Source organism: Trachinotus anak, unplaced genomic scaffold (assembly GCF_046630095.1).
Source record: "Trachinotus anak isolate AG129_WGS33_773 ecotype Australia unplaced genomic scaffold, CSIRO_AGI_Tana_v1 ptg000019l, whole genome shotgun sequence".
Classification (NCBI taxonomy): domain Eukaryota; kingdom Metazoa; phylum Chordata; class Actinopteri; order Carangiformes; family Carangidae; genus Trachinotus; species Trachinotus anak.
The window spans coordinates 25,942,737-25,957,057 of NW_027273870.1; the positions used below are offsets into that span (position 1 = coordinate 25,942,737).

General features: G+C 39.3%; 2 protein-coding genes across 8 annotated transcripts in view; both read left to right on the forward strand.

The window, feature by feature from the left end:
- The first annotated feature begins 149 nt into the window (after window positions 1-149).
- On the forward strand, window positions 150-5,870 carry LOC139636258 (3-mercaptopyruvate sulfurtransferase-like). Its single transcript, XM_071504152.1, has 2 exons — window positions 150-881; window positions 4,014-5,870. The coding sequence occupies exons 1-2, from the start codon at window positions 302-304 to the stop codon at window positions 4,310-4,312; spliced, it is 879 nt and encodes a 292-aa protein (XP_071360253.1). The 5' UTR covers window positions 150-301; the 3' UTR covers window positions 4,313-5,870.
- A 132-nt stretch (window positions 5,871-6,002) lies between these two features.
- Window positions 6,003-14,321, forward strand: part of LOC139636253 (interleukin-2 receptor subunit beta-like) — a 42,831-nt gene continuing 34,512 nt past the window's right edge. Inside the window, exons 1-10 of one of the 7 annotated variants that reach the window (XM_071504136.1) lie at window positions 6,003-6,600; window positions 8,642-8,748; window positions 11,325-11,394; window positions 12,055-12,278; window positions 12,444-12,555; window positions 12,668-12,764; window positions 13,084-13,171; window positions 13,256-13,389; window positions 13,576-13,792; window positions 14,131-14,224. In XM_071504136.1, the coding sequence (XP_071360237.1) occupies window positions 12,173-12,278; window positions 12,444-12,555; window positions 12,668-12,764; window positions 13,084-13,171; window positions 13,256-13,389; window positions 13,576-13,792; window positions 14,131-14,224 (848 nt within the window). In that variant the 5' untranslated portion in view covers window positions 6,003-6,600; window positions 8,642-8,748; window positions 11,325-11,394; window positions 12,055-12,172. Of the gene's footprint in view, window positions 6,601-6,657; window positions 8,749-8,806; window positions 10,993-11,095; window positions 11,395-12,054; window positions 12,279-12,443; window positions 12,556-12,667; window positions 12,765-13,083; window positions 13,172-13,255; window positions 13,390-13,575; window positions 13,793-14,130; window positions 14,225-14,321 lie in introns of those variants that run through there. The other 6 variants (XM_071504137.1, XM_071504131.1, XM_071504134.1 and 3 more) reach the window with 6 other exon arrangements.

Consider the following 14,321-nt stretch of genomic DNA (forward strand, 5'->3'; position numbering starts at 1 on the left):
AAAATTAAACGTGGCATGTGATGATGCGTCCATCTATGCTACAGGACTATTTCTAAATGAGAGCAGACACCCGCTGAGACTCGTTGATACTACAGTCACATTACTATAAAGCGTCACCGCCTCCATCCACCTCCAGCTGTTGCTGTCTGACCTGGGGGCGCTCCCTCCCATCGCTCCCTCTCTCCACCATTCATGCCCTTGCTCTCTCTGCTGTTCTCGACCTTTGGTACAGGACTTGGTCTCTCCAGTGAAATTACAGTAGCATAAACTCCGAGGCCCGTCCACCTCTTCAGAACTAAGCATGGCGCTCCAAGCCCGGGCTCTGGTCACCTCTCCATGGCTGGCTGAGGCCGTCAAGGCGCAGGGGAAAATGCGCGTCTTGGACGCTTCTTGGTATTTGCCGAAACTGCGGCGCAACGCCAAGAGCGAATTCAAAAAAAGACACATACCAGGTGCAGCTTTCTTTGACATAGACCAGTGCTGTGATAAAACCTCTCCCCTGGACCACATGCTGCCCTCAGAGAAGATTTTCGCAGATTATGTTGGAAACTTGGGGATAGGGAGCGACACGCACGTCGTGGTGTACGACGCCAGCGAGTTTGGTGCGTTCTCAGCGCCCCGAGTGTGGTGGATGTTCCGGGTGTTCGGGCACGGCGGGGTCTCGCTGCTCAACGGGGGGCTGAGGAACTGGGAGCTGGAGGGTCGACCTGTGAGCGACAAGTGCGTCAGACCAGCACCGACCGAGTTCAGAGCCTCTCTGAACCGCTCCTGGATCAAGAGCTATGAGGAGATCCTGGATAACCTGGAAACCAGGAGGTTCCAGGTGGTCGATGCCCGACCTGCAGGCAGGTTCAGAGGCCTGGACCCTGAACCCAGAGACAGTAAGTGCTCCACCATAAAGTTCTTGATGTTCGCTTTAGGTTTCTTGCAACCTCGAGTTAACTTTGAAACAGCAACCGAACTGAAAGCAGAAGATTTGTTATTAAAATAATAAAAAAAAAAAGAAAAGAAATAAAAGCTCTTAACCCAGTTTTAGTCCATATGTTCCGCTGTATCTGGACCTATGTCCTTGCAAATTATCCAAGTAAAAACTGAACTACCAAAGGTCTAAGAAGCAGAAAATAATGCTGTAACACGTAAAGACAACGGCTCTCTTCTCATGTTAGTGGACATTTTCTCATATGTACCTTTCACCAAACAGAAAAGACCAGTGTGAAATAAAATAGGGAGGTCTATTTCTCCCATCAGAGTTGGGAAAGAGGTAAAGCATGACACTGGAATATGTCATGGTTTAATGTCTGATTCATACAGGAACACTTCCAAAATATTCAGGATCACCCCAAGGTCAGCTAGGTATAAACACACCTGGTCATTTTGCTTGTTAAGCTCTTTTTTCATTTGAGCAAAAACTTGCTGTGTTGAATCTGTCAAAAGGCTAAAGTTGTCCCTGTGTTAAGTTATGCTCCCCAAGCTGACTTGTTTAACTTGTCTAGCTTCCGCTGAGTATCCCGTTAGTAACGTCTTAGATCAGTTAGCGTTACAAAACAGTCACATCTGCCACATGTGAGAAAACAGGTTTAATTGGTTTAATCGCTTTCAAATTTGCTAAACCTGTTTATCAAACCTGCAGCTTTGGACAGGGTTTTTACATTTTACAGAAAAACCGGTTTCTCTCTACAACGTGATTTTGCTTGTGTTTCTTGTCTATGAAATTTAGTGGTTGCCTTAATTAGAAGGAATGCAGCCTCACTGATTACATTAATCAAGTGACATGTGCTTAATGATCTGACACTGTTCATTCATTGATCAGATCAGGTTAAGTGATCGGCTGTAAGAGCAGACATGATGTCATTATACAGTGAAACAGAGAAGAAAACTGCCCAGGCTACAGTGAATCCAGTGGCTGTCAGGTGTGTGACACATCAATCTGCTGGTTTTCATTCCACATAAACAAACCCTGCTGCTGAATTCCCAAAGGTTGATGAGTAAATTAATATGTTTGTCCTTTGAGTTAAAGGAAATATGACAACAAATGCTTGTCGTTCTGGAAAACAGTTGGAGTGAATGTCATGAGCAATTTTTAAAATAAAACTTCAGAATATACTGACAAATGTCTGTCAAAATTTCCTAAAGCCTTTAAAAATCACGAACATTTATGTCATCAAATGGCTCATTTTGTGACTGTCACACATAAAGACTCAGATATTCAGTTTATTATCACGAGGAGTTAGGTATATTTGCCATTTTGCCTTGAAAAATTATTTAAATGAAAAATATCAAGCAATATACCATAACATTAAATGTCGGTAAAATTACATTAGAGAATCAAATCACATTATTCACTGGACCAGTCATTTTAATCAAACAGGAATTTGATGGATAGGAGACAAGTGGTTGTTATGTTTTCATTTAGTGCATCTCTTGTGGCTCCCCCTTTAGTGTCATTCTGAAAATGTAAATACTCTGTTTTCATCTTAACTTTGATTAAAATCTTATAAATGTTGTCTGAAATGTCAAACATTATAGACAGATCATTTAACAAGCAAGTGAGACAGAAATGGAAGTACTGTATCTCCCATGAAAATATCAAGACAAAAAGATTGCCATTCTTATAGATAGTATGGGCTCGGCATGGGTCGGGCATGCAATGGAAAAACCATAATGAGCCACTCAGTACATGACTTCCTTGTATATGGCCTTTTTGCAGAGTTTACTCTGGACAAACACACGGGCAAAAGGCTGGGTCTGAATCACTGAACAATAAGTAGAGCAAGCAGACAGAGCATGTTTGCATAGCCATGCATTTTATCTACAATCACTGACCCATATGCTCACACACACACACACACACACACACGCACACACACACACACACAGGAGAACAGTAGCAGGGAATGAGTTGTCTAGAATTTAGACCCTTATGTTGATATGTATAAACAATAGTCTGTGTGCAGTGATAAGACACCTATAGTATGTACCTTATCTTCATTATCGATAGACTTCACACACATGCATGTACACGCACACACACACACACACACACACGCTCCACATAAACACTCAATAATACACAAAGTGAAAGGCTTTGATGTGCTCGTACACTGCCCGTCCACAGGTGAAACTCCACATGTGAAAACAGTATCAGCAGTGAACTTTGACCTCAGGCAGACTGAATGCTGCCATCGAGCTTTTTTCTATGCAGTGCACATCATGGAAGCATAAGAGTGACGAGTATTGCCCCCTTTTTTGTCAAATTAAGATAATAATCCTGCAGCATAAATCCTCTATATTTATCACTTTGTAGTAGAACTGGTCATTTTTGTTACATCTATCTAAAGGATAATTCTCATAGTAAGGACTTTTTTTTTTATCAAACCTTGTATCAAACCATACTTTTTTGGTACCAAATGTGTTTTTTAGCATTATACCAAATACTGAACATTTGCTCCGATTCATAGTGTAAACACATGACTTCGTTGTCATGGTTGCATTAATAATGACGTCAACTTTGTCAAACAGTCATGGATAATAGAAACAACATAAACTACTACTTTCACATAGGAATCGAACACACCGTGTTTTGTTGACCCATCCATCCACCCCAACCTCCTCCTGATGTGGACTTCAGTCTTTTGTCCTTTTCCCTTTTCTCCTGTCATAATTACTGTGGCTGCTAGATGCCTCCTGCCCCCTTTCCTCATCTGGCACAAATCTTTCGTGGAGGTCGTCAGGGAATGAAAAAAGTGTCAGACACGATTAGGAGTTTAAACAATTTTCCTTTTTAGATATAGATGTAGCAGAATGTAGCAAATCACAGTCTAATTTACAGTAATTTTGTTTTATTTTAGGTTAGAAACATAAATTGAACAGTTTTTACAATAGTATATAAATGTGCAAAAATGGATGGTAAATATACAGAGGTTTGGCGTGGTTGAGTTTGAGTGAGAAAACAGTTCATGAATTTTGATTACTCCTGCACATTTCTAACTTTTTTCTCTCTCTCTAATTGACAGACACAGAGCCCGGACACATCCCTGGCTCCTTCAGCATGCCCTTCCACTCCTTCCTGTCCCCATCGGGCCACTTCCTGCCCAAGGACCAACTCCAGGCTTTGTTTGCCCGGGCGGGTGTGGACCTCAGTTGCCCTCTTTGCGTCTCATGTGGCTCAGCTGTGACTGCGTGTCACGTGGCACTGGCGGCCCACGAGTGCGGGCACCCAGGGGTGTCAGTGTATGACGGCGGGTGGTCAGAGTGGTACACCCGTGCTGTCCCCGAGCACGTCATATCTGAAGGGCGAGGGAAACATTTGTGATTGGCTGACAAGTACAGGAGGTGTGTTTGATGGTTTAAGACTGGATCAGACAGGGACTGATTGACAAGAAGAGAAGGATGATCTTACCTTGCTACTGTGCTAAAGTTTAAAGGAATAGTTTAACATTGGGGGAAATACTTACTTTTTTTACTTACTATTTGCTTTCTTGCCAAGGTTAAATTAGAAGGTTGATACCACTGTCATGTCTGTATGCCAAAATGAAGCTACAGCCAGAAGCTAGTTAGACTGGGAACAGGGGGAACAGCTAGCCTCACTCTGTCCAAAGATGATAAAATCCACCCACCAGGACCTCCTGATTTTTCTAATTGACCCATTGCGGTGGTTTGCTTGCTTGATGTTTACCTCACAGATGAGAATGTAATTGGTATTTTCATCTTCTGTAATTCTTAGCAAGAAAGTACAATATTTTTCCAAAATGTCAAACTATTCTTTAATCATAGAAAAAACAACGCATAATCCAGACATAGATCACTGAGGGATGTTTTTCCCAAACACATGATAGATACCATGGCTTAGGAGCCAGCAATAGGAAAGCACTAAACTTGACTTTTTAATCAGTTCTGAAACTGGAAATGGTTTGTTTACAGAGGCAATAAAACACAGCTACACTTTCAGTCACAATGAGTTGAGAGTTGCTGAAATGTCACATACATGTAATCTTGAAATATATATGTGAGTATATTTGTCAAGACTTAAGGCTTGATAGAGGGGAAATAAAACTGACCTGAGAGCAGTGTAGTTTGGCAGGCTAGTAGAAAAAATGCACTCTGAGTTTGACTGTTAGACTTCGGACCTGAATATTCACAATGCTGATTAGACACACACACACACACACACACACAGACATGACTTCAGAGGACACGACGTTGACTTATTGGAGTCACCTGGAGACTTATTCTAACCTTAACCATAACTATTACTTTACATTATGTGAACTTGCTTTTTCCCCCATAAGGAAGACAAGTCCTAATAATGTGTGTGAACATACTAGGGTCCCCATAACATAAGCAATAACTGGGACACCAACACACATGCACACAGACACAGACACACACACACACACACACACACACACCCTTGTCTTGCTGCATTTGTGGGGACCATGTGAATTCCCTACCCCCTAACTCTAGCCTCAACCATCATAAATGAATGCCTAACCCTAAAACCAAGTCCTAATCTTCAAACGGCCATTTAAACTTGTGAGGTCCAGCATTTTGGTCCTCACAAAGCTGTTGGACCCCACAGGTATGATGAGCTCCTGGTTTTCAGACCCCACAAACATATGCCAGACACACGCACACACACTTTGTAAAGAGTGTTTCTTTTCCTTTCAACATAAGATATCCACCAGTGAAAGAAATTATTTGTATTCAATAAATAAATAAACTAAAACAAAGTGTCACAATGTTTTGTTTTTTTAAATGATACCTTTTGTCATCATCTTGCCTTACATTCTAGGTTATTCAACACACATCTCAGGTACAGATTTCATCCACCTTGTCAAACAGCAATTACAATAAACTGTTTGGAAAGATCATTCTTTTTATTCTTCATTTAAGTTTTGTTTTGGCAACTTAAATGGTTCTCAGGCAGTGTAGGTGGTAAAAAAATGTCACTTTTAATGTAACTAGTGACTCATCGTGTTAGATTTACACCATTACAAAATGCTAATTACTTGGTACTTTTTTTCTCTCTCAAAATTTAAATCTTGTTACTTCTGTTTTCCAGCTTGTCTTGGTTGGTTTGTAGACTAGAACAAAAAAAAAAAAAGAGCTGTGCACTTCATGAAAACATGCAGACCTGCTAACCTCCATATAAGACTGTCTTGAAATGAGAATAATAGTCTTGACTTGCATTAAAAGCTATAAGCAATAACCCACTTGACTCCGAAAGTCATTTTGCTGTGACATTTTTTTGAAGTATCAACACATAAAGAGTTGCTGTATTGCTACTTTTGCTATGTTGCTGTAAATATACAGTAGATACACAAAGTCAAGTAACTATCACTTGTTCAAATGCTCTCTACCACCAGCTCCATAAGTGTTTGACACATCCTTAAGGAACAGAAAGTAACTCTTCTAAAATTCCTGCCTTCCTCTTTTCATTTAAAGTAGCCATTTGTTTATGTAAAGGTCTTTGTTGAATATTTTTGTCCAATCATTCTCTTCTATAAATGTTGCACAAATAACACAAGGAGAAGTCGACCTGATTCTTTATCTCTGCTGTTCCAGCCAGAGGGAGTAGCCGTCTTGTCTTGGGCCAAACTGGTGAGTGTGTTGATCTGACAAAGAAATTCATTGTTATCTCACTGTGAACATGAAGTCCACTTACGCAGTTGTTGGAGGTAGCATACAAGGGCAGTACACTGCCAAAAATCTGTCAGTTTTGTTATTCTGACCTAAATAATCGTTTCCTTTAATCAACTGTAAAAATAAAATTTAGAATCACATCATTTTTTAATTAAACAAGTTCAGTTTTCCACTGTTTTGTTTCAAGATTAACAGTATATTTGGAATCTTATTTGTCATTGTATTTCAGTGGTTAAAAAAACAACAACACATCTTGTCGATGCTAAATTCAACCAGGTTTCCACTTAGGGGCAGTAAAGTTTCAGAACCGTTTTTAACCCTAACACACAGTAACAGCTGCAGTGTGAACTCAGATAACCTTTAGTTTACATGCAGTTAGTTTCTCTTCAACTTTGATAATTTTTGGGAAGTTATTTTTGATGCTGGTTTGTTTTGAACACTACATTTTAATGCTGCGTTCATCCTCTGTATGATAATCTAATTTGTATTAGGTTTGTTGGTGCCCTACCTACAAATAAATGCTTTATTGACTGTTCCTGTACAAAAATGAGGTCAAACTAGAATGTTTGTTATAATACGAATCAGGGTGTTGAGAAATATTTTTAAACATTCATGTACAAAATAACTAATGGGCTGACTGACTTGTGGTCACCTCTTTATTGTGATTTTCTTGCCTCTTTATAATTGTTTTGCATCTCTTTGAGATCATTTTGTGTCTTTTAACTGAGCTCTATGACTTTCAACCAAGAAACATTAACAGTCACTTGACGCAGAGGCTCTAGGACAGGGAGACCCATTAAGTAATCCATCCGTGCTGCAGGTGGCAGGTGCTGTTGTTGGAGCAGAAGTTCCATTTGTGTATGTTAGTTTACAAAAAGCTGAAGCTAAATATGTTGTGGCATGAAGTATTTGTGTAATGTGATACTAGGCAGTTCACATCCCCACCAGTGTTTCACTAAATCAGCTGAACATGAGTGTCCTGCAGCTGAAAGGGCCAATTTAATTAACTTTGTTAAACACACAGCAGTTTATGATGAATAGTCTGCAACAGAATTATGTTTATTTGTATGTCTTTGTTTTTCTGCTGTTCACTGATCACCATGGTGTGAAGGGTAACTGTTGGTTTTGCAACGTAACTTAAAAAGTTTGGTTTGCAACTTTAGCTCAGCAGCGTGCATCGCTATCTGTCACTGTGCTCACTACTACTGCCGCTAAAGTGAAATAAGTAAAAGGCTAGACTGAACTAAAGATTGTGCAATTCAACCCATTTTTTCTTTTAATATCAGTATTAAGACAAAATACACTTAAAGGTAACTTTATGCAGTAGAACAATATAATTTGTTTAGCAAAGTGGAGTCCTAAAATTTGAGCCTGTATTTTAATTACAGCCTAATCAATGTATTTAAGGTATGTTTAAGTCCTGTTTCTAAAAGCAGTGGACTGCTTTGAGTTCCTCATCTTTGTAAAGTCAGGTATGATTTACTCTGCTTGTAAGTTTTGAGTAGTAAGCATTTTCCAGCAATATAGGGCCTATTTACATGTGACTATGTACCTGTCTGCTTGAAACTATACATTTTGAAGATACCTTCTTTTTTGTTTAACTCATCCTGGTTCATCTTCATATTAGCTTAAGCTAAATTTTGAGATGTAAGACCGTGGACTGTGGATTTCATTTCCATTTCTTACAGTGTATAATACTGTTAGGAGGAGAAATTATTACAGTAACCAACTGTGCATACTCATGAAGATACAATGACTAATTCAGAGATTCTATTATGCCTGTGACTAAAGCGATTAACATAAAGTAACATAAGCAGTAAAAGGGAACAGAAAGTAACAAAGGAGGCCAACAAAAAAAGAGGCTACACTAAAAGGGGTTTCCATCTTGTTGTTTCAAACTTCATGAAATGTGGATTACATGTCAGCCAGATTGTTCTTTCACACTGCTTTCAGGGAAACCACACAAACCACTTTTTTTTTTTTTTTTTTTTTTACTCAGAAAACTTTCCTATACGTCACTTTAGAGCCTGACAAAGTCTCGATACAAAACCTTTCAGTACACGTTGAGAAACAAGAAGACTTCTCAACCAGAACCACGCTTGACAGGTAGGCCCTTACATGACTTAACCCTGGTCAAGAGCTACTTCCTGATGTTAATCAAACTTCTTTTTGGGTTAACGAATGAATGAGTCTGTGGCAGGAAATGATGCTATGGCAGAAGTGACACTGATGATTTAGAGGCTGATTAAGTCGAGTTTGGTTTACTCACAATGTGTTTTTGAGAAAGATTACAAATGTGTATGTGTGTGTCTTACATTGAATTTTTAACATTTGATAGACACTTCTGAGAAAAATGATTATGTTGTAATTTCAAGGTACACTTACAAGCTTTTTCCGAAGTTGTAACTGCTAGTCACGTCTTTGACTGAAACAAGACAGTGACGACACATTTTGGTTGTCTGGACAGGTTATAGAAGTCATGGTGTGGTAAACCGCCTCTAAATGCCAGTGATGTCAGAACTACACTATGCTGTCATACATACAGTCACTCAAGGTTTCATACAAAGATATATCAACATTAACAAGAAAGAGACAGAGAAATGTGGGGGGAAATCTGTTTGAAAACCTGTTTGTGTGTGAACTTCAGAGAAAGTGGAGGAAGTGAAAGAGACTGGGAGGGAAGCAAACAGTGGAAGAATGAGGAGAGAGAGAGAACAGTTTACTGTGTTTTTGCAAAATAGTCACGAGTTTACAGCCAAACTCTCAGCTCTGAGGCTGTGCTTTGAGCCAAATACTAATGTCAGCACACTAACATGCTTACGATGACAAAATGAAAATTTGACCTGATGACCCAGCATTATATTTCACCCTCTGGAGAGCATGAATATTTGTACTAAATCTCAAGACAACCTATCCACTCCAAACATGTCAACCTGCTGGTGGTGCTAGAGTCACTACATTTATTGGGGTACAGCATCTGAACCATAAATATCTTTGACAAAATTTTGTGGTAATCTACCTAGTTCATGTTGACTAAACAATCTGACAAACCCACTCTGTCTCTCTGCTGATGAGCCATGTCCCTGCTGTCCCTGCCCATGTCCCTTTTTCAGACTATATTGCTTACTCCTACATGCTGCTGTTGCAGTTCACGCAAATTTTATTCACGGACAAGCCACACTGATTCAGTTATAGCGTTACAACAACACATTTCTTGCCCTTTTACTTTTATGTGCCTGTATACAACCTTAGCTAGCTCAACTGGTGACAGCGAGAGTCCACTGGGAATAGCAGAGTCACAGGACTAATCAGATGCCAAAACATTTCACGAGGATTTGCAAAACAGCGTGATGTAATAAGACTATGCACTACATTTGAGTTCAACTGACATGAATATCCTTCAAAAAGAAAAGGGGAACATTGTTGTGAAACGACCACCCTCAGCAGTCAGTGTTTATTAATGCGTCTAAATGCATCTAAAAGACTGAGACTACCCTGGCAATATGATAGCTGTTAGGCTGTGACTTTGGAAGTCTTTCTGTCACTATCATCAAGAAAGATGTGTGTGAGAGAGCATGAGAAAGGAGGATCATACTTCCTGGATAGTAAAAAGTTTTTTTCCCCCTTCTTATAAGTATCAACAGTAGCTTTCTGGGAAGAGAAGGGGGTTAGGAAGTGGTTTGCGTGTGTTTTCAGTGTGTGTGTGTGTGTGTAGTTTGTGTGGTTGTTTTCTTGTACCTCTATGAAATGCAGAGAAAACAGAGACGGAAGAGAGAGGCAGTGTCAGCTTTTTTCATTTGATTTGGACAAGGTTAGGGGAAGCCCAAATGTCTGAAGAAGACAGATAAACACACAGAACCAAAACCCACCTTTGTGATAAAAGTTGTTATCTTGTTTGGCCACAGGGTACCACATTACTTTCTAAAGCACCCAAGTTGCAGAGTAGAATAATGCAGAGTCAGAATAATGGAACATTTGGGTTCTAAGAAAAAACATTCTGACCTTTATCAAATCGCATAAACAGGTGACTGGGGAGTCAGTTAAAATGTGTGCCTTCCCCTGTTCACAGAAATGGAAAAAGAAAAAATGTATTCCATTCAATTTTTAAGAGGTCCTTAAAAAGACATCTGTTTGTAGTGGGCTGTAAAAGCCACATACTACAAATCCTACACACACACACGCGACCATTTTTCATCCTGTTTTTGACCGTGTTTAAATGTCATTGCGGTCCAGACAGAAAAGCAGCTAGTTGAAAAAAGACAGAAAAATGGAGTGATTACATACCGGAAAGTAAAGGAGGGTCAACAACTGATTGGAACAGCCGTTGAAGACTGTAGCATCAACGCCAAAGTAAGCAGTATCCACCTGTGTCAAGACCAAATTTTGGAAATTATCAGTTTCTTATTACAGAAAAAGGTGCAAAATGTAAAAAAGTAAGGTTATCAAAATGTGCAGTTACGTAGGAAAATAAAAGAGGAAATGGCTTCACCACAAAAACTCACACCTTCAAGTTTTAGTCAGAAGCGTGGGTGGACACAGTCTTGAAAATATATAAGACTCATCTTGAATCATGATCACATTTCTTTGTAGTGACCTTTGGAGCGCACAAACGTTATTATGTAGTGACAGTTTACCATTTCTTCTGAGATTAAAAACTTTATTCGTCTGTTGTTCTCTGACAGGGGATCAAATGGAATGAAACCAGTGCTTTGAAACAGATCCAGAAACAGCTTGAAACAGCTTCACCAGCAGGTAAGACACTTAAGCAAAGTCTATGTTGAGTTCATATTTCATGCTTGTCTCTTGGATTAAAGCTGGAGCTCAGGACTTTTACATATAAATGAACATTTGTGACATTCAAGCGCAATGATGATCTCTCTGTGTTCAATTATAGTTTAATATCAGGTCTCTGTGGCGCCGCGCACCTGTCGATGCGTTTGACATTTAAGGACAAATGCGGATTACCATTGGTAACCAAAACCATTAGCCCACGCTAGCATTGATGCGATATGCTCGACAGCAACGATGACAGTTATCCAGCGAGCGATTACAACATTTGCCAAACACAGTCATAATATCCGGAACAGCAAGTCAGCATAATGTTATCATGCAACTGCAGCCAATCACTAATGAAAACAGACATGTAGCAGTGGTAGTTTACACATGGAGGAGAGGAAGAGTCAGTTCTAAGTTAAGGTGGAGCCCCCCCAGCAGCTCATAGGGTTCTCAAATCAGAGAACGGAGAAACTCAGGCCTCAATCAGACTGGTGTATAGTCTGTGCTTGGGTGTCACAAGTGTTTCTTGCCATAGTTGTTTTCAGGGGTATTTTTGGGCAGTGCAGAAATCAATATATATGATATGTCATATATGCCACTGCCACTTGTCATTGTTGCATCTTTCCATCTAAACAGGATGAGACGGAGAAAGCAGTGAGTTACACCCTGAAGCAGTGAACCGGCTTTTGGGAACCAACCACTCTGGTGGTTTGATTTCTCCCAGGACAAAAAAAAAAGACTGATGACACAATAAATGGAGAGAAATAAGAAAACCCCTCTGTTGTTTCTACTACTTGCTATGCTCCGTGTCTGCACTGTCAGAATGGACATTGCAAATTGTCCCAGCCTCCCAGATAAAAGTTTGTGATTTTTTTTGGTAACCTCATTTATATTTTCTGCAGCGTAACTGACTTCAATATCTTCTGTTACATAAAACAACAAGGCCAAAGTTCCTAAAAATGACACACACACTGTTACAGCTCTGACTTGGCATTTCACCTCACCCATCTCATTATCTCTCACAGATCTCACCTGCTACAATGACTACAACCAAAACATCACTTGTGTGTGGAACAGTACAAATGTCCACACAGATGCAGTGTGCACACTACATGCCATAAAGTTGAATTATAACAGGTAATGTAACAGACAACAGACAATAAAAGCACATGGACTTACAAAAGATACATGTACACAAGTAACACTGAGTGTAGTAAAATGAAATGAACATGATTTTTTGTTTTTTCAGTAAATTTGCACACAGTATTCCCTGTGACCTGCAGCCTGTTAGCACCTCTGAACCAGCGCTAAAGAAGTGTTCCCTGTACTTCAAAAAACCGTACCTTGTGAGTCTAAGAACTTCTGTAGTAAATGTGTGAAGTAACAGTGTTACTGAAATGGAATGATTTGGGAGATTGTACATGGTTGTATGCCTTGAACTTGACTTTCATGCGTCATATGACATATCACGCTGGAAAAGTATATATATATGAATATATAAAGTATATATACATATACATAAAGTATATATATATATATAAAGCAGATTAAACCAGTTATCTCTTTTAATCTTTAATTCACTCCTATATCTATCTTATTTCATTTTGTACTGTTATCTAGTGCATGTTTTCTAAGAGCAATATTCTGTTCTCTTTATTTTCTCAGTTTTTTGAGAAAGATGTAGTGTCCATTAATCTGAGCTGTAACTCTACAAAAAAAAATGTGACAATTTCCTACAGGCCAGTTTGTCACGGTGAGTATACTGAATGATATATTGACCTTTTGAGGTGATTTTTCATGGTGTCCTAAAACAAACTGTGTTTGTGTGATCCTGCAGTGAAGCTGAATCCTCCAGGAAAACCAGAAATCAACTTTACCACCGCTTCCTGTTTTACCCAAGTTCAATTTAATAAAAAGCTCCCTTATTACAAAGTTGAACTGCAGTGGAAAAGAGAGGATCAGTCATGGAGTGTGTGTATATATATATATATTTTTTGTGTTAATATATGAATACATGAAATGAGTGTGTGTTTGTATGTTAAATGATTTATACACATGATCTGTGCCGTGTGGTTGTAGGAAACCCAAGCAACAGTAAATGAACAGACATGAGAATCAGACGGTTAAACATCCACACATTTGTGTCCTCTTTGTCAGGATTCCACTGTGCAGACAAAAGACACAAAACGTGATTCGGACTGCACGACAGAGCTGCAACCAGATTTTCTTATACAAGGAGAGAGGTATGAGGCACGGGTTCGATTGCGTGCCACTGATCAATGGATCAAGTCAACCTGGAGTGATTGGAGCCCCACTGCATCATGGGTGTCACCCGTAGGAGGAACAAAATCACCGCCGCTACAACCACTATCAGGTAAATGTTTCCAAATATGAACAAAATGAATCGGTTTAGTTTAATTTAATCAGTGGAGAGCAACATTTTACTAATGTCACGCCCTTTAAAGCCAAATTCAGGAGTTAAACTTTGTATTTGGAGATCATTTCATCTGCTTTGAATTCCTGAGAAGGAAACCAGTTGGATGAATAATATATCTACAAACAGGAACAGATTGTTAACTTACATCACATGAAAAATTATCTTATTTCATTTTTGTATGTAAACAACCCAGATTTGTTCTTCATAGTGGGATAACTATAGTATGTTTACCTTTAAGCTAATCTGGGTGATGTGCTCTGTCCTGTGTTCGTCAGGTGTTGCTGGGAGTGTATTGGGCATGATCATTGCAGGCGCAGTGTTTGCCTTGTTTCTGGCGGTCTTACTCATGCGGAACGACAAAGCCACCTGGTAAGCAGACAAAAGATATTTGTGTAACTTTTGTTGTCAATTTTGGACTTTTGTGTTCAAGATAAATATGTTTTATCTGACAACTCTGCTTAAAGTT